Source organism: Symphalangus syndactylus, chromosome 1 (genome assembly GCF_028878055.3).
Source record: "Symphalangus syndactylus isolate Jambi chromosome 1, NHGRI_mSymSyn1-v2.1_pri, whole genome shotgun sequence".
Lineage (NCBI taxonomy): Eukaryota > Metazoa > Chordata > Mammalia > Primates > Hylobatidae > Symphalangus > Symphalangus syndactylus.
In genome coordinates this window covers 149,392,816-149,419,964 of record NC_072423.2, presented here as the reverse complement: position 1 = coordinate 149,419,964, position 27,149 = coordinate 149,392,816, and the positions used below count along the sequence as shown (strand labels likewise).

General features: G+C 48.1%; 1 protein-coding gene and 1 pseudogene across 3 annotated transcripts in view; both read left to right on the top strand.

Annotated features, from left to right (window-relative positions):
* Positions 1 to 20,325, top strand: part of GATA4 (GATA binding protein 4) — an 83,797-nt gene extending 63,472 nt beyond the window's left edge. For 2 of the 3 annotated variants that reach the window (XM_055288110.2, XM_055288121.2), the window contains exons 3-7: positions 8,671 to 8,840; positions 9,871 to 9,996; positions 15,389 to 15,476; positions 17,278 to 17,426; positions 18,617 to 20,325. In XM_055288110.2, coding sequence (XP_055144085.1) covers positions 8,671 to 8,840; positions 9,871 to 9,996; positions 15,389 to 15,476; positions 17,278 to 17,426; positions 18,617 to 18,799 — 716 coding nt within the window. In that variant the 3' untranslated portion in view covers positions 18,800 to 20,325. The remainder of the gene's footprint in view (positions 1 to 8,670; positions 8,841 to 9,870; positions 9,997 to 15,388; positions 15,477 to 17,277; positions 17,427 to 18,616) is intronic. The other variant, XM_055288153.2, reaches the window with a different exon arrangement.
* Positions 20,326 to 21,733: 1,408 nt separating this feature from the next.
* LOC129487456 (putative uncharacterized protein C8orf49) lies at positions 21,734 to 22,433 on the top strand (annotated as a pseudogene).
* Positions 22,434 to 27,149: the final 4,716 nt, after the last annotated feature.

The following is a 27,149-nucleotide window of genomic DNA, read 5'->3' as shown; positions in this document are numbered from 1 at the left end:
CGGGGACACTAGGGAGACACAGAGAGGAGGGATCCGCATAGCAGGGATGCAGGTCTCACAGTGAGGTCGCAGACGGTGGCCACACACCCTGGTGTTAAGACTGTGCTTTCAGAATAATTAGTAATATGCCCCCTCCCCTCAGAAGTGTCCCATTTTGTATGGTGGGTCACAAGGCTCCCAAATGAACTCGGGGAGGCGGACAGCACAAAGAAGAGAACCTTGTCCCAGGTTTCTGTGTGGGGACTGCTGGGCAGGGTCCCTGCAGACACAGCAGCTGGGAGGCCCAGGTCCCTCCACTCTGGAACTGATCGTAGCTTCCCACACAGAGGCCCCCAGGAAAACTCCATAGCTCTTTCACCTATGGGTGACAGCTGGCAAGACAGTCTTTGTAAAAAATGTATTGGTATAGGGGCAAAATGCTGGCATTGGGGAGAGTTTTCAAATAGAAATGTAGAGCTCACTGCAGTCTTTCAGTATTCACTTCTTTTCTTTGTTCCTTTTCTGTTTTTTTTGGAGACAGAGTCTCACTCTGTCGCCCAGACTGTAGTACAGTGGCATGATCATGGCTCACTGCAACCTCTGCCTCCTCGTTTCAAGCATTTCTCCTGCCTCAGCCTCCCGAGTACTCCTGCCTCAGCCTCCCGAGCTGAAATTACAGGCGTGCACCAACATGCCCACCTACTTTTTATATTTTTAGTAGAGATGGGCTTTCACCATGTTGGCCAGGCTGGCCTTGAATTCCTCACCTCAAGTGTTCCACCCGCTTTGGCCTCCCAAAGTGCTGGGATTACAGGCATGAGCCACCACACCTGGCCCTTTGCCTATTTTTAAAATGATATCGCAGCCTGTGGTTCTCTGGTGGGAAGGGGCCATGGTGACCATTTTCTGGGAGTCTACATGTTTAGTGTCGAGATGCAGCAGATGAAGCCATATTCACCACAATACTTTTGTTTCATTTGTTTCAAGAAAGTGCCTGTGGTCAGAAGTGGTGGCTCATGCCTATAATACCAATACTTTGGGAGGGTGAGGTGGGAGGATTGCTTGAACTCAGGAGTTCAAGATTAGCCTGGGCAACATAGTGAGACCCCATCTCTACAAAATGCTAGAAAAATTAGCTGAGTGTGGTGGTGTGCACCTGTCGTCCCAGCTACTCAGGAGGTTCAGGCAGGAGGATCACTTGGGGCCAGAAAGTTGAGGCTGCAATTAGCTATGACTGAGCTACTGGACTCCAGCCTGGGCTACAGAGCAAGACCCCATTGCAAAAAAAAAAAAAAAAAAAAAGTCCCTGTGAGAGTAATGCAACAGTCCACAAGTTCACGGACCTAGCTCTATGGCATTGTCATTGCAGAGGCTCAAATTTGAATTCAGAAGCATCCTACATTTCTCCTGGAGCCAGCAACTGATCCTGCATTTTATGGGGAAATTTTTATGCTGTAATTATAGGCCCACGTGTAGGGGTTCTCGAAGGTCTCAAAATCTAATCTTGACAATGATGAAGGCCGGGAAGCATTTCCCAAGTGGGTGAGCTGAGAAGCATTGAAAGAGATGCTGGGAAGTTTCTGAGATCAGACAAGACGGGAAAACAGAGCATGCTTGGGCTCTGAACTCCTACAGCCCTTGCTGCTCGCAGGCCAAATCGAGACTGATTTTCTATCTGCTGCCAGCTACTGCCGCTGGGGAAGGGGTCAGGGATGGCCAAGGCATCTGTGGGCAGCGCTGGTGGGACGCTGGCCTGCGGTTAAGAGACTGACTGGCCAGCCTGGGTTTGATCCCAGCTCTGCTGTTGATTAGCTCTATGGCCCTGGGCAGGATCTGTTCTCTAAAGCGCATGAACCTTCCTCCGTTGCCATCCTCTCCTGGACCAGCCTCCCACGCTCACCCTGCTGTGAGCACAGACCAGGCAGGTGCGGAGGTGCTGGGAGTTCTTAGACCTCCAGGGAGGAGCCGCTGGGGCCCAGGGTATCGGGGGCTTGAGTCTTTCTACAGTTCCTCCAGTGACAGGTGTGGTTGCCCGTTACAGCCTTCAAGCTCGTCTTTCTCTTTGTCATTTGTAAAACCTCTTTGCATATGAGCTGCTGTATTTTCCTCTATCATTTGTTCTTCAACCTCTTCCTCCTCTGTCTCTCTACATTCCCCACTCCCTCCATTCTTGTTTTTGGTGGTTTTTTTTTTTTTTCCTTTCACAATGCCCTTGCCTGTTTGTGATTTAGGAAAAACAAAACAAAACAAAACTAAGTCACATTCCGTCACTCCAGCCAGCCGGCATCCCGGGTTCTTGTCCTTTATAAGGGTCAGAAGCAGAGGCCTTGGACTCTGTGGGGTGACTCTGCAAGGTGGGCGGTAACTGGTAACCGCCTCTGTTCAGTAGCTGCAGGAGCTTCCAAAATAGGTGATTTCATCCCCCGGCCGGAGCGCTGCTGGAGCTGTGTGGGCCTCCCCGTGACAGCCTCCTGTCACAGGCATCTGCCGAGCCTGACGAAGCCCAGAAGACCCAGTGCTCAAGAGCTGCCAGGAAAACCTCAGGCTTTGTTTGGGCCTCATGCCCCACACCCAGGCGCCAGCCGCAAGGACAGATCTGGGCCTGTCGGGAAATCCAGGCTCCATCTCTGGTGAACTCTGGATGGGACATGGGCCTGGGGTTCAGCAAGGGACATTTGGGTGGGGCTGAGACTTTGCTCTGAAGCCCCTTTGGTTCCCAGGGAATGGTTTCTGGGCAGATCCCTCCTCTCCTGCCCAGTCTGGGCTGGGGTCTGGCCTTTTCCAAGAAAGCCTTCTGGGTTGCATCTCCTTGGCCCCCTCTGGCCCCTGTTGTGTAGCACTGCCCAGCTGCCCCGGGCACGGGCCCTTTCCACTGTTGACGTGTCTCTCCCTGAACGTCCAGGATGCTGAAGATCTGAAGCTGGAGGTGGTGGGCTGGGCACCAGTGTGAGGCCCAGGCCCACTGCAGTTTGTCACCTCAAAGGTAGTGATTATTTTTGAGTTGTGCATCCCCAGCTAGACCAAAACAACTTTGGGCAAGGAGTTAGCATGCATTTTGCCAACATGTTTGTTATGTCTAGCACTTGGACAGGGGCGCGTATACAAACAGATGGCAAATGTTTGAGCTTCAGACATTGCAGTGAAGGAGCTGAGACCCATCAACTCTGCCTCCAGGCATGAGGGTGAGGGTCTTCCAGCACAGGCTGGGGCTTAACACCAGCTCTCCCCAGCGGGTGGAGGTCTGAGGGGCGCATCTGCAGGAGAGCAGACCAGGCTCTGTGGCACCGACGGGGCGGCAGCAGTGGCCTGAGCTGTCTCCCCAGCAGCCAGCAGTGCCCAGGGGAGGGAGTGGAGAGCGGAACCGTGACCCTGGCCTCCGATTCCTCTCCCTTTCTTCCTCCCGTGCCTTCCCTCTCCCCGCCCTGACTGGCCTCCCCTTGTTGGGGTGGGTGGGTTCCCCAAGATATATGGAGCAGGTCAGAGGAGAGGAGAGGTCGGAGTCTTTGCCTCTGGTTGCGTCCGTTCTTTGTAGGGAAGTCGGGGTGGGATGCTTCAACCTCCTGGCCTGCATTCTTCTTTCAGGCACTAGGGTGGGGGTAGCTTGCTTAACTCATAGGAATATCCATATTGCACTGGCTGTCTGAGAAATCAGACTATCAGACTTTGTTTCCTCTTTAAAAAAAACTTTTTTTTAGCAAGATATGGATGGAAGTGAGGAGTGAGATCCTCATCCTTGGAGTTAGGACATAATTTATTTTGTGCTTTTCATTGCTAAACTAATCATTAACTAATATTTCCCATGAGAAGCAACTTGGAGACTGAATAAGTGTACACGGTCAGCCTTGCTGTCAGTTGGTTCCTGGCTTGCAGTCTCAAATCTGACCGCTGAGAGCACAGACAATTCTGAGCATAGCCCCAGTGGTTTAAGAAAGGTCAGATTCCCCAATCTCCTAGCTCTTTTATCTGTCCTCCCCTCCTCCAATAACCAGCGCCAAGGTTCCCACTCCCTCCTGACCCCTCCAACTTCAGCCTCCTAACAATAATCCATCATTGTTATCTCATTTGATGTTTGCAAAGCACTTTACAGCCATTGTTGTAAGTTTTTCCTCTCATTTGCAAAGTACTTTACAACTATTATTACAAGTCTTTCCTCCAAATGTGGGTGATGCCTTCCAAGTGGCTGGAGCAGTTCCCGGGATGCCAGCACTGGGTGGGAGGGGCTGCGTCAGAGGCCACAGCTGTGCCCCTGGCTTCAGAATCACTCTTGCCCCCAGGGAAGTTCCTCTCAGTGCCTTTCCTAGGAAGGCATGAGAAGTGGTGCTTACTGAGGTTCATACCAGATGTTAGTGCTAGTTTGGGACTTAGTGCTGTGTTTGTCATTTAGCATTATAGGGCTAACATTTTCCTCTATGGTTACCTTGTTTTTGTAATAATTGTTAAAAAATATGTGTAACATTTCACTGAGCAGGTTGGATGGCAAGATTTTGTGGTTGGAAATGTGGAAATTCTGCAGATTAGGAGGTGTCGCGGGTTGTCTATTGGATGTCTTTAGGAAGCAAAGCCTTTACTTTGGCTGTTTTAGTAACCCCTGACCCTTCTATCGCAATGGGACTTTTATGCTGGTGGGAATTCCACACTTTCTGCCCTAGACAATTAGGGTCTGCCATGAGTCCCCCACTCTGCTGAGGGTATGTTCTAAAAACGAACCGAGTAATATTATTACTCATTATTGATATTCAAATCCAATTTGTCCAAATAGATCATTAGCATTCTGAGACCTAGGTTTCCTCCTAGCTCCTGTGACATCAATCAGAGTGATTAAATAGCATATGCTCAGTAAATATTTGGTGGTGACAAATACATACTTGGCAACCTCCAGTGACTTCACCTGGACAGTAAAATAATTGCTTGAATGCATAAACCAACTTTGACGTGAGCCTGCAGGAGCTGCTGAGGCAGACCTGTGTGTTGGGTTCTCAAGGCAGCCAGAGGTGAGTCAGCAGCTGAGAGGACGCTCCAGGGATTCCTGGGTCCTTTAATAAGATTCTGGGGTGGGCACAGTTCTGGGGTAGACACGGTGGCTCACGCCCATAATCCCAGCACTTTGGAAGGCTGAGGTGGGAGGATCACTTGAGCTTAGGAGTTCAAGACCAGTCTGTACAACACAGAGAGAGCTTGTCTCTACCAAAAATACAAAAAAAAAAAAAAAAAAAAAAATTTAGCAAGGCATGGTGGCATGCACCTGTAGTCCCAGATACTTGGGAGGCTGAGGTGGGAGGATTGCTTGAGCCTAGGAGGTTGAGGCTGCAGTGAGCCGAGATCGCAGCACTGTACTCCAGCCTGGGGGACAGAGTGAGACCCTGTCCCAACAAAAGTTTTTCTTTACATCAGTGTATTGTGGGAAAAAGAAAAAAAAAGTCTCCATTCCTGCACATAAAACAGTAATTGTGAGGAGAAAAGAGAATCTCCCCTCCGAACAAGAGGAACACATTATGAGATGTTTCTGACTTAAATGAACCAGAATGTAGGAGAGAAGCCAGTTTGCTTATTTTTAAAAGTGTGACCCTATCTGTTGGAGCAACATATTGAGATATTTATGAAAAAAATAATAGAAGTCTGGGATTTTCTTCAGTAACACAATATGGGGGAAAGTGAATGGAGGTATAGATAAAACAAGATTGACCACAAATGATTGGAAGCTGGATGATAGTTAAGTAAGAGTTCGTTTTCATATTCTGTCCACTTCTGAATATGTTTAAATTTTTTCATAATAAAGAAAAATAGGGCTGGGTACAGTGGCTCATGCCTATAATCCCAGCATTTTGGGAGGCTGAGGCAGGAGGATCACTGGAGTCCAGGAATTTGAAACCAGCCTGGGCAACATAGTGAAACCTTGTCTCTACAAAAATTAGCTGGGGATGGTAGCGTGTGCCTGTGGTCCCAGATTCTAAGGAAGCTTGAGGTTGCAGTGCCCACTGCACTCCAGCCTGGGTGACAGAGTGAGACTCTGTCTCAAAAAAAAAAAGAAAAAAAAAGATAGAAAAATAGACTGAGGCAGGAGGATCTCCTGAGGCCAGGATTTGGTGGCTGCAGTGAGCTATGATTGCACCACTGCACTCCAGCTTGGGTGACAGAGTGAGCCTGGTCTCTAAAGAGCAAAATATAATAAAAAAGGAAACCTGAATGAGAGGGTTGCGCTAGGTTTGAACTGGAAAGGTGATCTTACAAGGCCTCTTTGTCCAAGTGTAGTTCAGGCTAGACCGCGTGTCTTTGTTCAATTTTGAGATGGTAGTGCCACCTAGTGTTTATTGCGAACGCCCAACAAAATGACAACATTGTCCACGCCCCCCTCTTGCTGTGGAGTTGGCTTGGCCTAATGTCCTTCTGTAAATTCCTGGCCTCTTTAATCCCCTCATGGGCAGGCCTGGATGAAAGAAGCGGGGCTGACAGCCTGCAGGCACGGACTGTAGAGGTGGCAACAGTAGTGTCGATTGTGGTGGTTCAGCTGGGAGCAAGCTATGGGCGGGAGTGGCCGCATCTCATGGGCGGCTCTGAGGGCAGGCGACCTTGGTGGAGGCTGTCAGTGTGACCCAGGTGTAAAAATAGCCTCTGCTGTGACGCCTGTGCTCCGCTCCCTGGCCTGAGCAAATAGCCCCTTACACCTGCACACTGTTTACTTGGTGTGGACACACAGCTACCTGTTTGCAGGTGCAAATGACTGTTTGTGTACCCAGAGTTGGGGGGAGGGCCCCCCACCATCCTCTTCTCTGGCCCACATTCCCTTAGAGCAAGTAGCTGGGCCACAGAACTAGCAAAATGAGCAACCTTAACCCCCTCCTGGGCTGGGTCCTGTTGGAAAGAGAGCTGTTTACCACCTGTCCTCCCAACTCAATAAAAGCTCCCCTTAAGAATCTGCCCTTGCCTCTGGCAGCAGCATAGGAAGAATCTGGAGACCAAGGTAGATGTGTTTAGGGACAGCAAATTAGGATAACATGATGTCAGAGAGACTTCTGGAGGTTGTGAGCCAGGCTTTATATAGACTACCGGGAGTAAGAAAACTGGCCCAGCCTGTCTCACAAGGGTGAGGAGAATGGACACAGGTGGAATATGTCAATTGTAACATTCTGTAGACATGGACAATAAAGGTGATGGGGGGCAGGGGTGAGCGAGTGAAGGGAGCAGCAGACCCCGGCAGCCTTGTGGTAGTTGGGGAGATGCTACGCTTATATGAGCAGCTCTAAGGTGCCATTGCTTATAATATGCACCTTTATTTTATATATCAATAAGCAAGAAAAATGTCCAACTATGATATGGCAGCCCGTACAGGTATATTAAAACAGAAAAAATGAATGAATGAAGCTGTTTTTTGCAGGACAGTTAGAAAATTCCAAGAACTTAAAAAGAAATTTAGTGCCTTTGACTCAGAAATTCTACTTCTCAGAGAGTATGTTAAGGAATAACTAGAAATGCACAGACTTAAGTAAGGAGCAGTGTTTATGAAACAAGAATCCAAAACTGGATGAAGATTAATAGCTGAATGATACTAGTTAAATGATGGCACATTTATATGATGGAATAATGATATATGAGTTTATAAAGAATTTGTCATTGGGAAAATGTTTTGGTATTAAGCAAAAGACCCACACAGACTCAGAATTACATAGCTTGGCAAAAATATATATCAACATATGAAAGTCTCACAAGGCCGGTGTGAGTACATCACCCAGTACCCACTGGGTGGTGTACTCACCCAGTACTTTGGGAGGCCGAGGCGGGTGGACCATTTGAGGTCAGGAGTTCGAGACCAGCCTGACCAACATGGAGAAACCCCGTCTCTACTAAAAGCACAAAATTAGCCATGTGTGGTGGCGCATGCCTGTAATCCTAGCTACTTGGGAGGCTGAGGCAGGAGAATCGCGTGAACCCGGGAGGCGGAGGTAGCAGTAAGTTGAGATCGCACCATTGCACTCTAGCCTGGGCAACAAGAGTGAAACTCCATCTCAAAGACAGAAAAGAAAAGTCTCACAAAGGGCTGGGCACAGTGGCTCATGCATGTAGTCTCAGCACTTTGGGAGGCTGAGGCTGGAGGATCGCTTGAGCTCAGGGGTTCAAGGCTGGAGTTATGATTGCACCACTGTACTCCAGCCTGGGTGACATAGTGACCCTGTCTCTAATAAAAGAATAAAATAAATACAGTCTTACAAAGGATACAATAGAACCAAATGCTCAAAACATTAGTGACAATCTGGATTTTCCTTTTATATTTTGGCACTAATTTTCCTAAGGTAAATATTTATTATATATTTATGCAAAGGGAAAAGTAATCTTACTAACTTTGAAAGGGAAAAAGAGAGAGCAAGAAGGTTTGCGCGGACCTCAGTGTGAGGTGAGAGGCCTAGGGCTGGAGGCTCTGAATGTGATATCTGGACTGAAATGCAGGTGTCCCACCTCCCAGCCCAGGACGCGGGTGATCGCTGCGACTTTTCCCCTTCTCATGCTCAGGGGAGCTCGCAGTGTCTGGGATTAGGGAGCAGGGGCTGAAGTCAGAGTGAGGAAGAGCAAGAGCAGCCCGAGGTGGTCTTCTCCTTCCAAGCACTGTTGCTGCGCGCTCTAGATTCTCAAATGTAAGAGCTGGGCATAAACAAAGAATTAATCCTCTGTGTCTTTTCTTGTCTGTTCCCCGCAACTCAGTAGATATGTTTGACGACTTCTCAGAAGGCAGAGAGTGTGTCAACTGTGGGGCTATGTCCACCCCGCTCTGGAGGCGAGATGGGACGGGTCACTATCTGTGCAATGCCTGCGGCCTCTACCACAAGATGAACGGCATCAACCGGCCGCTCATCAAGCCCCAGCGCCGGCTGGTAAGCATGTGCCTCGCAGCCTCCTCTGGGCACCTGGCTGCAGGGCTTTCGCTTTGGTGGGACATCCTCTGGTTTTGAATTTTGGAACTTGAGGGTGCGGATCAGGGGATTACGTGGGTGAGAGCCCCATAGTAATTCTCTCAACTTTAGAGTTAGCTGGAGCCACCAGAATGATCCAGGCTGTCTAGTTCAAACTCTTCGGCACACAGAAACTGAAAGCGAGGCTCAGAAAAGCTAGTGGCTTTGCCCACAGCCACTCAGATACTGAGTCTCCCATCTGGAGCTCTGGAACCAGAATCCAGGTTTCCTGGTTCCCAGTCCGGTGTTGACTGGAGTGTCTCCTCCATCCACACCAACCCTGCAAGGAAGGTCACCTCAGAGGCTGTTCTCTACCCTGACCTCGGTTAATAGTTGATAAATCCCAAAGCCCGGAAGTGCAAGCAGCTTGTGTTGGGCCCTGTGGCTGGGGAAGAGTTTGGGCCTGGGCCTTGGCTCCTGGCTTCCTGCTCCTTTTTAATATAATTTGATTCTGATCAACACCAACCAGCTTGCACTATATTAAGGAGGGAAGAACAGAGGGGATAAACCTGGTGCCTCCCTTTCTTGAGGTCCCAGGGCCATTCAGACTTTGATACCATTTGGACAGCGTGATTCCTCACTCTCCGCCTGCCCCCGGCACCTGCAGCGCTGGTCAATTCTACTCTCAGGAGAAGCTTTCCTGCCAGCAGTGCCCGGCGCTCACTGGGTTATTTGCCTGATGGGGAATGATGGTTAGGACAGGAAACCAGGTCTTTGATGCCCACGTTCGCTCTCCTCGTGCAGCAGAAACGTTGTTCTGATTTACTCCTCGCAGTGGCCCAGGTAACAGGAGAGTTAGGTGCCATCACAGGTCGGAGATCTCATGCAGGGTCATTAGGGCCCAGCCCTGCCTCCCGTTGGGGAGGCCCAGCTCCGCAGCCACACGTGAGGTGGAAGGGCAGTGCCCACCTTTTTTTACTTGGACATGAAGGGTTTGTTTCCTGTCTTGCAGTCCGCCTCCCGCCGAGTGGGCCTCTCCTGTGCCAACTGCCAGACCACCACCACCACGCTGTGGCGCCGCAACGCAGAGGGCGAGCCTGTGTGCAATGCCTGCGGCCTCTACATGAAGCTCCACGGGGTACGTGGGTCCTGCGCCCACACGGCATCCTTGCCTTCTGATGTCCAACTCTCTGTCCTCCCTTGTCTTCTTCCTTTGAACTAGCATTCATTTTCCCTTCTTAACAAAGATACTTAGATTTGGAAGGGACTTGCAACTACTTTGCTGGCTTCTTCCATCCTTCACATTGTATAAGTGAATTTTCCATTTTACAGATGAGCAGGCTGTATTTATATATAGCAGCTTGATATGTAACAAAGGTGACATTTTGATTCAGTGTATAAGAAGCTTAAGGAAAGTTGTATTGACAAAATTGGCTGTTCATTTGGAAAACAAAAGGACAGCATGACCTCCACCTCCTACCTTAAACAAAAATAAACTTGGGTGAATTAAAGATATTAAATGTAAAACATCTTTGAAATAAACTAAAAGTAAGGCCAGGCATCATGACTCATGCCTGTAATCCCAGCACTTTGGGAGGCTGAGGCAGGAGGATTGCATGAGCTCAGGAGTTCAAGACCAACCTGGACAACATGGTGAAACTTTGTCTCTACTAAAAAAAGAAAAAACTAGCTGGGCATGGTGGCGCATGCCTCTAGTCCCAGCTACTCAGGAGGCTGGGGTAGGAGGATGGCTTGAGCTCAGGAGTTTGAGGCTACAGTGAGCTCTGATTGTGCCACTGCACTCCAGCCTGAGTGACAAAGTGAGACCCTGTCTGCAAAAAATAAAAATATTAGACAATAAAATACTACAAAAAAAATCAGACAATAAAAACACTGGAAGAAAATGTAAGGGAAAGTATTTCTATAACTTTGGGGATGGGAGAATTTCTTAAACAAGATTTTAAAACTTTTTAGCCATATAAGAATAGTTAGAGATATTTGATTTTGTAAACATTTACTATTAGTGCCTGGAAATGATACCTAGGGAAAGTAGAGACCAATACACACAGTATCAGGAAAAGGGTTAATATTTCCAGAATTACAAGGAGCTTCTACAAAGCTCTTTAATTTTTATTGAAACATTCTCCATTAACCAAAAGGCAAGGTGCAGAACACTACCTACTATGGCACTATTTTTATAAATGAGGAAGAACATAATTTGTAGGTGGTTGCTTCCACATATACAGAACACCTCTGGTAGGATATGTAGAGGTTGGTCACCTGGTCACATGTATGCATATATATGTACATTGGATTTCTCCAGGAGAAAAAGTGGGGTCCTGGGGAGAAGGGATTGGAAGGACACTCTTTTTGCTGTGTTCCCCCTTGGTACCTTAGACGGTACATATGCAAGTCTTAATTGTCCAAATACAGGTTAAATTAAAACCACACCAAACCAGAAACAGATAGATCTTATAGCCTAATAAGAAAAGAACAAGTGATCTTTCCCCCACTTCCCCAAAATGGGCAAAAGATATGGACTGACATCTCACAGAAGCTGCCCAGATAGCCATGAAACACGTGCAGATATGCTGAATCTCACTAAAAATTAGGGAAATGGACCTGAAAATGACCACGGAAGTCCCTATTTTGCCCATATATTTGGCAAAAATTAAAGTGTGTGATGCTATGGATTTGGGGAATTAGATACTCTCATATATTATTGATTTGTATTTGAATTACTGCATCTATTAACTTAGTGGTGTTTTTTAAGGTTAAAACCATGAACAGCTTTATATCTGGCAGGTCTACTGTTGGGAAACTAGCCTATAAAAAATAACCGGTACCTAGTTCAACCATTGTGGAAGTCAGTGTGGCGATTCCTCAGGGATCTAGAACTAGAAATACCATTTGACCCAGCCATCCCATTACTGGGTATATACCCAAAGGACTATAAATCATGCTGCTATAAAGACACATGCACACGTATGTTTATTGCGGCACTATTCACAATAGCAAAGAGTTGGAACCAACCCAAATGTCCAACAACGATAGACTGGATTATGAAAATGTGGCACATATACACCATGGAATACTATGCAGCCATGAAAAGGGATGAGTTCATATCCTTTGTAGGGACATGGATGAAACTGGAAAACATTATTCTCAGTAAACTATCGCAACGACAAAAAACCAAACACTGCATGTTCTCACTCATAGGTGGGAATTGAACAATGAGAACTCATGGACACAGGAAGGGGAACATCACACTCTGGGGACTGTTGTGGGGTTGGGGGAGGGGGGAGGGACAGCATTAGGAGATATACCTAATGCTAAATGACGAGTTAATGGGTGCAGGAAATCAACGTGGCACATGGATACATATGTAACAAACCTGCACATTGTGCACATGTACCCTAAAACCTAAAGTATAATAATAAAAAAAAAAAAAAAACGGTACATGATGACCTTTGAACCATTTATTGCTGCATTGTTTGTGGTGGTAAAAACTAGAAACAACCTTAAAACCCCATAAAGGAATGGTTGAAAAAATTCTGGTATATCCCAAAATGTGGAATATTGAGGAGAAATCTAAAAATAATAATCTAGAGCCATGTGTCTTGATCTAGAAAATGAAAAAGCACATTGCAAAGAAATATATGTAGCATGACCCCATACTATGAGTGTTGAACGTGCATTAAACACACATACATATGGATGGGTGGACAGACCAGTGGATGGGTGAACACACACACAAATGTACACTTATAGGTGTATTAGTCTCTTTTCACACTGCTGATAAAGACATACCCAAAATTAAAAAGTGGCGTAATGGACTCACAGTTCCACATTGCTGGGGAGGCCTCACGATCATGGCAGAAGGTGAAAGGCACGTCTTACATGGCAGCAGGCAAGAGAGAATGAGAGCCAAGCAAAAGGGGTTTCCCCTCATAAAACCATCAGCTCTCATGAGACTTACTACAGTGAGAACAGTATGGGAGAAACCACCCCTGTGACTCAATTATCTCCCATCAGGTCCCTCCCACAACACGTGGGAATTATGGGAGCTTCAATTCAAGATGAGATTTTGGTGCGGACACAGCCAAACCAAGTCAATAGATATATATGTGTACACGCGTTTGAGAATTTTTTTTTAATGTAAGAATATATAACAGGCTGTTAAATCCAGTTGCCTCATTGGGATAGGATTGACGGTAGTGGAGTGAGAGGGCTGTTGTTAACTTAGTCTCATGTATCTTTTCATGATTTCTTGTTATAATGAACAAGCAAATGGCTAAAGTTATGAACATTCATAAGAAAATATTTCTTTGTACGAAGCATATATACAAGGATGTTTGTTAATCACTGTAATAGCAAAAATGGAAAAAAACCTTTGGAAGGAAAATGGTTAAACTATTGTTCTTCAATATGGGAATGGTACAAGAAACTTATTGGGAAATATTATATAGGTATTAAAAAGATTATATTCTCAGAAAATAAAAAAATAGAGTTACCACATGATCCAGCATACCATTTCTGGATATATACCCAAAAGAATTAAAGGCAGGGTCTCAAAGAGCTATTTGTACAGTCCTGTTTATAGCAGCATGATTCACAATTGCAGAAAGATGGAAACAACCCAAGTGTCCCTGGAGAAATGAACGGATAAACAAAGTGTGATATATATACATGTAGGATAGTATTCAGCCTTGAAAAGGAAGGGAATTCTGGCCCCTGACACCACATGTCAAATCTATAGAGACAGAAAGTAGAATGGAGGCTGTCAGGGGCTGGGGAAAGGGGGAATGAGGAGTGATGTTTAATGGGTATGGAGTTTGAGTTTTCAAGATGAGAAGAGTTCTGGGGATGGTGGTGAGGGTTGCAGAACAGTGTGAATGCGCTTAACGCTACAGAACAATATACTTAAAAATGGCTAAGTGGTAAATTTTAAGTTACATTTATTTTATTTTACTGCAACTGAAAAAAAAAAAAAAAGGCATACCTAAGTGAATGGAGGTTAACATGAGGGGAAGATTCTTCTGAGGCCAGAATGGGCTTGAACATTTGAGGCATAGCTAGGGGGATGGGGTGGGGGAGGACACCCTTCCACAAGGTGGGAAATAGGGGTCTGGGTGTAGAGTCACAGACAGATGTGCAGATGGTGGGGTCGGAGGGTGCAAATGCTGCCCCATCTACCCACAGTTAAATAGGCAAGTTCAAGTTCACATATGCTGGTGCATTTCTCGCTTAACCAGTCGATGTTCATGTCTCTGAAGCAGTAATTGCTTTTCTTTCTGTATTTGCAGGTGTGGACTTTATCAATCCCACATGGTAGACAAGCATAGCATAGAACAGGGGCTAAAAGACTTGGCTCAGCCTAAGAGAAACCAGATGTGGGGAAGGCACCCTGCAGTCCTGCTCCCCAGGACTGGCTTAGGCATCTGTGAATGGCTCTGGGGCCTGCCTCCCAACAGAACTGTGGTCAAAGTATTGTCCAGGGACATTTTATCTCAGAACCTGGTCACAGGGCAGTCTCTAGCATAGTCTCTTACCGCTCCCCACCATTCATCGTAGCACCAATGGCTCCAGCCAGACCCAGTGCAGTACAGAACTGCTATAAGTAGAATGATATTACATCTCAACTCACTGGGAATGTTGCTGTTGAGGCCAATTTTCCCAGCACAATTATGGATAGCACCCCCGCATCCTCGCCCCTTTTTAAGACAGGCCTTGCTCCATCGCCCAGGCTGGCGTGCAGTGGCATGATCACGGCTTGCTGGAGCCTCGAGTTCCTGGGTTCAAGTGATCCTCCTATCTCAGCCTTCTGAGCAGCTGGGACTACAGGCATGCGCCACCATGCCCAGCTAATTTTAAAACTTTTTTGTAGAGGTGGGGTCTCACTATGTTGCCAAGGATGGTGTTGAACTCCTGGGCTCAAGCAGTCCTCCCAGCTCTGCCACCCAAAGTGCTGGGATTATAGGCATGAGCCACTGTGCCTGGCCTAGCACCCACTTTTTGTTTTCAGGGCCCTTGTGTGGATGATAAAGGCTTTTGAATATTCTGTCTCTGCTGCCTGAAATGCCTGCCTCTGTCTCCTCAAAACCTTTTACAAACTCAGGTGTCACCTCCCCACTGAAGCCTTCCTTGATATCCTCACGTGCCCCTCCTTCCCACTCCTCACCCCAGGACAGAGTTTAGTGTTTCTCTGTCTTTTTACATCACCTGCCAGAGTCTGGTTATTTCTACTTGTCTATGAATTTCTGAGGGTAGGAACTGTGTGTCTTCAGTTCCCTATTCTCCAGGCTGTAGTAAAGTACCCATCACATCATACAGGTGCTCAATAAGTTTTTCAAAAATGGAATTGATTTCTTTCTCACTGAGTTCCAGAGGCCTGTGCAGCCCGTCTGAGCCCCAGGCTTTGTGGAGAGATTGCTTAGGTGTTGCTTTCTTGCAGCAGGTGTGCGTCTTTCAATGCTGTAGCAGATTATGTAGAAATGGAAAACCCTGTATATTTACTTGTGACCCTCCAGGTCCCCAGGCCTCTTGCAATGCGGAAAGAGGGGATCCAAACCAGAAAACGGAAGCCCAAGAACCTGAATAAATCTAAGACGCCAGCAGGTGAGGAAAAGATCTGTGAGTGATTATATGAATACATCGGGAGCCCTCAGAGTGCATAAGAATCCTATCTTCCGGGTTAGGCAGGCCAGCCCAGGCCGCCAGGGTGTGGTGACAGCATCGTACATCCCCGGCCTTTCAGGACAGGATGAAGAGCCCAGCAAAAAAGTAACAATTGCCGTGGAACGTGTTGGGAGCTTTCGAAGCAGGCTCAACTCGAGCTGGGGCCTGATCACTGCCAACTGCAAAGACCCAGTGCTCAGGCTGGACCAGTTGTGCAGGAAAGAGGAACTTTACTCGGTCCTTTCATCTTTGGCGCTGCAGCCACCCAAAAGCTCAGTTGCTTTCAATTCTCTTTGGGCTAACAGGGATCCAGGAGGACAGGGTCTAATTAATCACGTTCCTAACAGATTGATCTCTAAGCCAATGTATAATTAACATCATGCAGTGCTTTGTGCTTCAGAAAGCGCCTTCAGAAATATTCTCTCCATGAAAGTAAGACTCCATGAGAACCAGTTTATGACCCCATTTTACTAACAAGCAAACTGAGGCTCATGGAGGACAATGATTTAACGAGGGTCATACAGCTGTTAATGCGTAGAGAATTAAACCCAAGTTTTTATGCTTCTGGGTTAATGTTCTCTTCAATATACCACTCTGCCTTCTGAATTTCTAGATTAAGAATAAGGGCTGCTCAAAAGTTTGAGGCTGCAGTGACCTATGATCATGCCACTGCACTCCAGCCTGGAGAGCAGAGCAAGACCCTATCTCTAAAAAAAAAAAAAAAAAAAAAAAAAAATACATTTAAAAAGAACGAGGGCTGTTCTTTTTTAAATTTATTAACTTTATTAAATTTAAATTATATTTATTTATTAAATTATATATAAATTTCTGAAAGAACAAGGGCTGTTCTTTAACACTTTTATGTTCCCTACCAAAACATTCCTCACACAGTACTGCTACCCAGTTAAAGATTTTACTGGCCAATGCTACAGTCACAGAGAAAATGAATTGGCTGATCTGATGGAAAATTTATCTTCTAACCTAAGGCATGACAGAGTCAGATAAATTGGCCCTTTCCACTACCAAGAACATGATCAAAGTTCTACTTTTCTACATTCAACCATGGCTTACCCCTTCTGGCAGGCATATTCCCTACTGGAATTTTCAGTGTCTCACACCAGTGGTCTCCCACCTCTCCTCCTGCTTCCCTACTGCTGATGAGTCCCCTATGTCCCTTGGGTAACCTTATTTCCTCTCACATAGCAATCACAGGTAGAAAAGACATTCGGTTCAGGTGCACAATCCCCAGTCCAAAATCCCAAATCCAGGAAGCTAGATTTGGCAGCAAAACCTATTTTGAACAGACACGAGGCTGTTGATAGTCTCTGTTTACTCCATTCAGTATGATATTCGCATGTTTTGCTGTGGAGATATTAATGTATTTAATTACAGAGTATTATCTCAGGCCCTGCTGGAGGTATTCTGTAATAATCCACAGTATTTGGATTTTTAAAAATTTGAATCTTCAAGTTGAATGAGGAAGAATTTTTTTTAAAGTTTTGAATCCTGAAACACATGTGGCCTCAAGGGTTTGAGATGACATAGGGGGAAGAAGCCATCCCTGTGAGAACTGTAGCTCTCTGCTAATAAGGACCCCTGCTGCTCTCCCCGGCAAATGTAGATAAAGCCATTAGCACGGACCCATCCCGGCTCTCTCACCCATCCCGGCTGTCTCGCAGGCTGCCGGCTGTTCATTTGTCCCTGCCGCTGATTTGGGTGTGCTGACTCTGCTTCATTCCAGCTCCTTCAGGCAGTGAGAGCCTTCCTCCCGCCAGCGGTGCTTCCAGCAACTCCAGCAATGCCACCACCAGCAGCAGTGAGGAGATGCGTCCCATCAAGACAGAGCCTGGCCTGTCATCTCACTACGGGCACGGCAGCTCCGTGTCCCAGGTACGCGCCATGGGTGAGGCGCCAGGGCTGTTCATGGGGAGGCCAACTGCAGAGTCCCAGAGGCCAGCCTAGTATTGGGTGGGACTTGCAGCCAGGACTTGCAGGTGCAAGCAGTGAGCTACCCTCTGGGCTAGGAAGACCCAGCCTTTGAGCTGCGTGGTGCCCTCAGGGCCTGCATCGGGCTGTATTTCAGGACATCTTATCAAGCTATGGTGATGTGGACGTGACTGTGACTCACAATTTTTTAATAGCTGTTTTATGCCACCATCTTTGGAAACAGAGAGGGGAGTCCGGGGCTGGCATGCAGCATGGGTGGCGGGGGCAGAAAACAACACACAAGTACAGCCTGAATGAGACTGCCTGCTGGGCCGAGCGGAGGCGTGGTTCCGCTGTCGGAGGCAGAGTGGGGGTTCTCTAGGCAATCTGCCTCCTACGTGCAGGGAGGTTAGATTTCAACAGGAGAGGGTGGGGAAGGAGGAGGAAGCTGGCATGGGGAAAGGCCTGGACCCTGCAGACGGCAGGGAGGGCAAGCTGGTGGAGAGGTCACAAGCAAGATGCCACTTTCATGAGGCCCAGCTCTGCACGTGTGTCAGGGGACGCCCGGGGGCAGCCCAGGTTCCCTCTGGCGCAGGATGATGGTGCCTCGGCTTCCCTGCCTCCTCCCCTCTGCAGTTCCCTCTCTCGGGACCAGGATGCACCAAGCTTGATCATGGCCTCCTTTGACCAGCCCCTGCTGTGATCTTGTCTCTGCTCTTAACTGAAAGAGGCCGTTTCTTAATGAGCTTCTTACTGTCTGAGAAAACCTGATCCCACAGAACCAGGGGCACCAGGAGCCCCTTCTGGGCCGGGTGGACGGCTTACCTGTTGGAAAGTGGATGTGATGGTGATAAGATGGTAGAAAGTGTCTCCTGTAACCATCAGAGCCTTCTGGGCAACCACACTATCCACAGGGCCACCGGGTCATAGCCCTGGTCGTATACTGTGCTCAGAAGGAGCTGATGCATCACCCAGACCCTTCATGCCTAGATCACCGGGATCAGGAGAAACAGAGAGAAGTGCTCCTTGATCCCTTCCTGAGGGCTGGAGCCATCCTGGGGACATCTGCATAGTAGGGCGCCCTCCCCAGCCTAGACCTCCCAAGCCCTCAGGAGCGTCTCCACGGGCCTCATCGTGTGCTTTCTGCTTTTCAGACATTCTCGGTCAGCGCGATGTCTGGCCATGGGCCCTCCATCCACCCAGTCCTCTCGGCCCTGAAGCTCTCCCCACAAGGCTATGCATCTCCCGTCAGCCAGTCTCCGCAGACCAGCTCCAAGCAGGACTCTTGGAACAGCCTGGTCTTGGCCGACAGTCACGGGGACATAATCACGGCGTAATCTTCCCTCTTCCCTCCTCAAATTCCTGCACGGACCTGGGACTTGGAGGACAGCAAAGAAGGAGGCCCTGGGCTCCCAGGGGCGGGCCTCCTCTGCCTGGTAATGACTCCAGAACAACAACTGGGAAGAAACTTGAAGTCGACAATCTTGTTAGGGGAAGCGGGTGTTGGATTTTCTCAGATGCCTTTACATGGTGGTGGGACTGGAGGGAGCCTACCCTTCCGCACGAGCACACTGCATGTCTCCTGTGAGTTGGAGACTTCTTTCCCAAGATGTCCTTGTCCCCTGCGTTCACCACTGTGGCCTAGACCATGGGTTTTGCATTGTGTTTCCAGCACTGGGGATCTGAGAACAAGCGGAGGGCGGGGCCCTGGGACCCTGCTGCAGCCTGAATAACGGCATCTGTTTGCCATGTACCTGGATGGGATGGACCCCTGGGGACAGGCCATTTCCCCATCCATCTGCTTGAGGCATGGCACCGCCCTGCATCCCCAATACGAAATCTGACTCCAAAACTGTGGGGTGTGGCATACAAGTGACTGAACACTTCCTGGGGAGCTCGAGGGGCACTTCACCCACCACAGACGCAGCCTCATCAAAATGCAGCTGGCAACTTCTCCCCCGGGTGCCTTCCCCCTGCTGCGGGCCTTTGCTCCTTCACTTCCAACATCTCTCAAAAGAAAAATCCCTCTTCCTGCTCTGAGCGATTCAGCTCTGCCTGCCGCTTGTACATGTCTCTCCCCTGGCAAAACAAGAGCTGGGTGGTTTAGCCAAACGGCACCCCCTCGAGTTCACTGCAGACCCTTCATTCACCGTGTCACACATAGAGGGGTTCTGAGTAAGAACAAAACGTTCTGCTGCTCAAGCCGGTCTGGCAAGCCCTCAGCCGCGCCTCGAGATCCTTCCGGGGAGAGTGTAAGTGGATAGAGTCCTGGTCAGGGGGCAGGAGTATCCCAAGGGCTGGCCCATCTGCTGTCTGTCTGCTCCTCCTGGCCCTTGGTCAGATGGCAGCCAGAGTCCCTCTGGACCTGCAGCCTCGCCCCCGCAGAAGTCTTTTGTCCAGGAGGCAAAAAGCCAGAGATTCTGCAACACGAGTTCAAAGTAAACAAACACAACGCAACAAAATTCATGGAAAGAAGACAACTGCTAAGACACGGCACGGGGGCCTGGAGGGAGCCTCCGACTCTGAGCTGCTCTGGGATCTGCCACCTTCTCCTCTGCACATTGCTCAGTTTCCGCCCCTGAGGCTGGAGCTCCTGGAGACTCCTTCCTCTTTCTCAGCAGAGCTGTAGCTGACTGTGGCATTACTACGCCTCCCCACATGCCCAGCCCCTCACTCCAAAATCCTACTGGCTGTAGCAGAGAATACCTTTGAACCAAGATTCTGTTTTAATCATCATTTACATTGTTTTCTTCCAAAGGCCCCCTCGTATACCTTCCCTAACCCACAAACCTGTTAACATTGTCTTAAGGTGAAATGGCTGTAAAATCAGTATTTAACTAATAAATTTATCTGTATTCCTCTTTCCCTCCTCCCTTAGTGGTCTTCACTGGGAGGTTCAGCGTTGTTGCTGTTCTCTTCCGGGGAATCTTGAGGCCGTGGATCCACTGACCCACTCACAGCTGCTTCCTTTATTTTTGGCCATTGGCCAAGGCTCCCTCTTTAGGTAGCAGTGGGTCCTGAAAAGGACACTCATACCAGCTCTGCTAACGTGAGACATTAGATGGGGGTCACCGCTGGGCTTTAATTTCCTAGGAGACGGTTGTACCTATCCATAAACAAAGTTCCTTGTGGTCCAACAAAAGTTGCTCAATGTATTTATTGATTTGTTGAGACAGGGTCTTGCTCTGATGCTCAGGCTGGAGTGCTGTGTGCCATCATGGACCTACCTGGCTCAAGCGATCCACCTGCCTGTCTCTTGAGTAGCTGGTACCACAGGTGCACAGCACCATGCCCAGCTAATTTTTTATTTTGTAGACATGGGATCTTGCTTTGTTGCTGAGGCTGGTCTTAAACTCCTGGCCTCAAGCGATTCTCCCGCCTCGGCCTCCCAAAGTGCTGGGATTACAGGCATGGATCACCGCTCCCAAGCATCTGAGGGCGTTTTTAGAGCTCTCCTCCGGACATCAGGGTCTGGAGCATGAGATTCCATCTACCTGGAAGAAAACGTTCTCTCTAGCCCCGTCTGACTTAAAAATGTGTCCCTCCAGGACAAGGAGCTCTTGCCATTTTATGGTTTGATCCACACAGGCTAAGGGGCAAATTATGTCCCACAAGAATGAGAGAGAAGGGTGGCACTTCCTCTCCTTTATCCATTTGTCTTCACCTCCTTAGGCCACCGGGGTGTCATCTTAAAAGTATGTGGAGTGGGGCCGGGCACGGTGGCTCACCCCTGTAATCCCAGCATTTTGGGAGGCCAAGGCAGGAGGATTGCTTGAGCCTGGGAGGTGAGGACAAGCCTGGGCAACACAGGGGGACTCTTTCTCTACAAAAAAGTAGAAAATTAGCCGGGTATGGTGGCACGCCCCTGTGATCCCAGCTACTTAGAAGGTTGTGGGAGGATCGCTTGAGCCCAGGAGGTCAAGACTGCAGTGAAGTGAGCTCATGCCACTTACACTTCAGCTTGGGTAACAGAGCGAGACTCTGTCTCAAACAACGAAACAAACAACAAACAAAACCTTTTGAAGCCCACATCAAGTCTTTTAACAATTAAGGAGAGCATTTATCTTTAAAATTAGACTTACATGCCTCTAAGAGGTGAGCAGTAACAAAATTAATTTTAGCTGGGATTATGCTGTGATTACATTTGGCTTAACAGTAATGAAAATAAGTTTAGGCTGGATGCGGTGGCTCATGCCTGTAATCCCAGCGCTTTGGGAGGCTGAGGCAAGCAGATCACCTGAGGTCAGGGGTTCGAGACAAGCCTGACCAAGATGGAGAAACCTCATCTCTACTAAAAATACAAAATTAGCAGGGTGTGGTTGTGCATGCCTGTAATCCCAGCTACTTGGGAAGCGGAGGAGAATCGCTTGAACCCAGAAGGCAGAGGTTGTGGTGAGCCGAAATCTCGCTGTTGCATTCCAGCCTGGGCAACAAGAGCGAAACTCTGTCTCAAAATAATAATAATAACAATAAGTTTACAACCTCTGAATATGTACCAAATGGAGCCGGGGTGGGGAGTTTTAGGACAAGCCCCGCACTGCAGAGCTCCCAGCTCTCACTCGTTGACCGAGTGCATGGGACACAGCCATTCGGAAAGCTCTTTCTTTTGGAGTGGGACTGGGTGTTCTGGTTTTAGTTTGCTTGTTTTATCATTTTGTGACATTGGCGCCTATTCTTCAGTTTGCATCCTTGCCTTGCTTGCTTGAAGCTGGAGCACAAATGTCCTGTCAACCTGTAACAACACAAGCATGCGCCATCCCTGAGAGGCTTAGCTTGGGAAGTGGAATCTCCAGGAATTTCCTTCTGTGGTCTGTCTGCCACTTCACACTGTTGCTCTCATTTCAGTCACTGAGGCCCTGTCCCTTATCCTCCAGGGACATGGTGCTGCCCTATGAGCTCTGGCTCCTGTGTGACTTTTACATTGCTCCTCCAGATAGCAGTGGCAGTGGCATTTGCAAAAAGGCTATTTGAGAACAAATAAGAATAAAATCATCAAAGTGAAGAGGATAGCAAAACAGCCCTCATTTTTCAAAGTCCATTCTTTTTTCTGGTCTGTGCACTGCCAGCTCACTTCTCTGGCTAAAACCCGGGGGCGGAGGGGGTGTGTGTGCGGAGGTTAGTTTTGCAGAAAGTACTGATGTCATGGCTGTGCTCCAAGTTAACCATAACACAAGAATCGAAAAAGTCTGTGAGATACTGATGCTCGTGGTCGTAGGCTCCAGGTTGGGGAGTTTTCAGATGAACACAAAAGGGGGCTTCTCCCATCCCAAGATGAGTGATAAATGAGGCACTTACCCTCACACTCACTCCATTCCCTCTGGGATGACTGTCTTCCGTCCTACAGCTGTGGCTGCTGTTATTCGCCTGATAAACTTCTTTCCCTCTCCTTCCCTCTGACACACACACACACACACACACACACACACACACACACACCCCACTGGATCTATAAGCAGTTTGTAACAGGATGCACCAGTTCTAATCACTTTTCAAGTCAAATGAACCAGTCGCAGCTTCCTAATAAGTGAACGGCTGACATGAGTTAATTCAGAAGCAGCTGAATACTATGGACAATACTAGTGGACAATATTAGCATACTGCGCGTACAACCAAGATACCATAGTCTCTTGTGCTGCCTCTTGAAGACGAATTTGCTGAAAGTGAGTTGTAATTAGAGACGTTAAAAAAAATATTGGCAGGGCGCGGTGGCTCACTCCTGTAATCCCAGCACTTTTGGAGGGGAGACAGGGGGATCACCTGAGGTCAGGAGTTAGAGACCAGCCTGGCTAACATAGCGAAACCCCGTCTCTACTAAGAATACAAAAAATTAGCCAGGCACGGTGGTGGGCACCTGTAATCTCAGCTACTTGGGAGGCTGAGGCCGAAGAATTTCTTGAACCCAGGAGGTGGAGGTTGCAGTGACCCGAGATCACGCCATTGCAGTCCAGCCTGGGCAACAAGAGTGAAATTGCGTCTCAAATAATAATAATAACAATAAATTGAGATTTATCGTTCCTCCTCTCTCCTTTTCCTTGAGAACTTAATAAAAATGGAAAATATCCATTACTTCTCGGGTTCTTGATGATCTCAAACTCTTAAGCCGGGATGGAGGATAGATGTGGTCGGTAAACACTGAACTCACAGAACCCTAAGGGGGCCAGGGCTCTGCTGACCAAAGCGATGGGTCCAGAGTGCCCCTGACATGCTTTTCCATTGGAAGGGGCTGCTATAGCCTCTGAGGGGCCCGGGTCCTGCTGGAGACTTGGGGCTGGAATCCTCTGTGATACCCTCCACAGTCGCCCGTTGTATACATTTCCTTGGGGATTGCTCAGAGTGGCTTCCAACCTTCCCACTGGCAGAGTCCCCTTTACCCACTCCCACCCCTGCCATGGGCCCCATTTTTGTTTTTGTTTTTATTTTTGAGACAGAGTCTTGCTCTGTCCTCCAGGCTGGAGTGCAGTGGTACAATCATAGCTCAGTGCAGCCTCCACCTCCCAGGCTCAAGCGATCCTCCCACCTCAGCCTCCTGAGCAGCTAGGCACTACAGATGTGTGCCATCACCACATTTGGCTAATTTTTTTGTATTTTTAGTAGAGACAGTGTCTCACTATGTTGCCCAGGCTGGCCTCAAATTCCTGGGCTTAAGTGATCTGCCCACCTCGGCCTCCCAAAGTGCTGGGATTAGAGGTGTGAGCCACCACACCCAGCACAGGTCCCATGTTTTGAAGTAGTTTTAACTAATCATTTGGGGTTTTCCTCATTTTTCAGAGATGAAAAACAACCGTATGAAAATCATACCTCAATTTACAAATGAACAAGCCTGGCACGGTGGCTCACGCCCATAGTCCCAGCAATTTAGGAGGCTGAGGCGGGTGGATTATTTGAGGTCAGGAGTTTGAGACAAGCCTGGCCAGTGTGGTGAGACCTCATCTCTACTAAAAACAAAAATTAGCTGGGGGTGGTGGCGGGCACCTGTAATCCCAGCTACTTGGGAGGGTGAGGCAGGAGAATCCTTCCAACCTGGGAGATGGAGGCTGCAGTGAGCCGAGATCCCACCACTGCACTCCAGCCTGGGCGACAGAAAGAAACTCCATCTCAAAATAATAAATAAATAAATAAATAAACAAACAAAAATCATAACTGTTCATCTTTGCTAATAAGTACCAGAGAGTCAATACACCAAGCTGGGTTCCTGTCTAAGGCAAAGACGTTCCATTTAGTTTACTTTGTGGCCTTGTGACAGATACTAAACGGATGGTTACTTAGATGTTTTCTGACTGTTTTTCAATGGCTTGTGGGTTCCTCTGGGTCCTGGGGCCTCCAGGAGGGGCCACTGCCACACACACACACTTGGAAGGATCCTGTATCCATAGACATCTGCGCTTCTGCCTCCTTAAAAAAAAGGAGGGGACCGGAAGTGCCCACAATGGGGACTTCTGAGACTTGTCTTCTGGCACAGTGTGGTCATGGGCTGGCTGTGTGCTATTGGGCCATTCACACAACTGCTCCGACCTTAGCATTCTCATCTGTAAAATGGTTTGGCCTGGGCAGCTTCAGGTGTCCAAGACTGGACCAGCAGCTACGGAATCACATGTTGGAAGAAAATGACTCACCTCTCTCTCTGGGCCTCACACACTCTCACTGGTACAGATGACACCTCAGGGCCCCAAGATTTGAAAATGCTCTTTCTGGAGACTCAAGATTGATGTCTTGGCCGAGTGCGGTGGTTCACACCTGTAATCCCAGCACTTTCGGAGGCTGAGGTGGGTGGATCACCTGAGGTCAGGAGTTTGAGATCAGCTATGGCCAACATGGCGGAACCCCATCTCTACTAAAAATACAAAAAATTGGCCGGGCGTGGTGGCAGGCACCTGTAATCCCAGCTACTTGGGAGGCCAAGGCAGGAGGGTTGTTTGAACCCAAGAGGCGGAGGTTGCAGTGAGCCAAGATCATGCCATTGCACTCTAACCTGGCCAACAGTGCGAGACTCTGTCTGAAAAAAAAAAAAAATTGATGTCTTGAGTCTCAAATGGAAAGCAGTGTCTTCATTGTGACCCAGTTAATGAGGCTTAAAAAAATGATTCCAGAATCATACATCCAAAGAGCATTGTTCCTCAAAGTAGCCTTGGAAACTGAACTTCTTCCAGGAGACAAGCTGCTAATGACTGGGAAGTTAGCACCCCTAAGTTTCCAACAGCTGGCCTGAGAGACTGAATGGAACAAAGAAAACTGAACCCTGCTAAGGAAAGGAAGTCCAGATTGAGATGCCATGCCTGACTCATTTACAAATCATGTTGGGTCTCGAGACCATCTGGTTCAAATCCTTTTGTCTCTCAGTCAAGGGAACTTGCCCAAAGCCACAGAGCTGGTGTGAGGAAGAGCAACATTCACTGACCACCCACCCTCACTATGAGGGCCATGGGACCGACCTAGGGTACTGCTCTTGCAGTTAAAGCGCCTACCATGTGGGGGCGCACGTGTTCTCCCTTTCAGCTTCCACTACAGCCTGAGTTTTCCTGCCGTCAATCCATAAGCAGCCCCAAAATTCTGCCAACAAAAATGACCTGCTGCTAATTGAACATGACTGCATGTCAAAAGCTGCTAGCAGCTTTCTATAGCCGCAGGAAACACTTCCATATCCCCCCACTCACGTTTTGCACACAAAAAAAGATGTGGGCCACGGATTTTTAGTCACTTGTTGAAGGTCACAGAGCTAGTAAGTGCAAATGAGGGTTCAAATCACGCCAGAATCTGGGTTTTTACACTCCCCTCTTGTGTCTCCTAAACAGTGGAAATCTACAAACTGGGAAGCCCTGCCCAGTCTGGGTTTAGACGGCAGTCCAAGAGGAAGAGTCTTTCGATGTCTTTCTAGAAGTTGAGCAGAATCCTTGGTTCCAAATTCTCCCAACTTATACGTGATTAGAGAAAGACCTAGAGACATTGGGGAATAGGGTTTACTGTCCACGGCCACACACCCCAAATGAAGGGCAACTGGAAGAGCCTCCGGAACCTCACTCAGCCCCTGCTTCCAAGGTGCCCGTAGAGCCACATGGACCCTCACCATGTGCTTCAGAATCCCCAAACTCTCAGCAGCAATTCAATCCATTATAGGATCCTAGTATTTTTCTCTTTCACTCCCTTCCTCACATTCTTTGGGGCGGCCGTATTTTAATCTATTTTCATGTGCATTACAACTCTAGCTCTGTTGGAAAAAAAGAGGGGCACAAAGGAAGGGGGAGCAATTGATTCTGCGCCTCTTAGAAAGCTGAGTGCCTATCCTTTCAGAGCTGAGGCCCACTCCATTGGGCTTGGGGGTTGCCCCAATCCAAGAGGCAGACAAATACTATTACTACTACTACTACTACTAATAATACAAATAATAATTATTGAAATGTTTAGTGATGCTATACACCAGATCCAGTGCTAGAGACCCAGTGTAGTCACCAGACCCAGTGCAGTGATGGAAGTGAATCATTTCAAAAAATCCCACAGAGGCCGGGCGCAGTGGCTCAGGCCCGTAATCCCAGCACTTTGGGAGCCCTAGGAGGGGGCAGATCACCTGAGGTCAGGAGTTCGAGACAAGCCTGGCCAACACGGTGAAATCCTGTCTCTACTAAAAATACAAAAATTAGCAGGGTGTGGTGGTAGGCGCCTGTAATCCCAGCTACTCGGGAGGCAGAGGCAGGA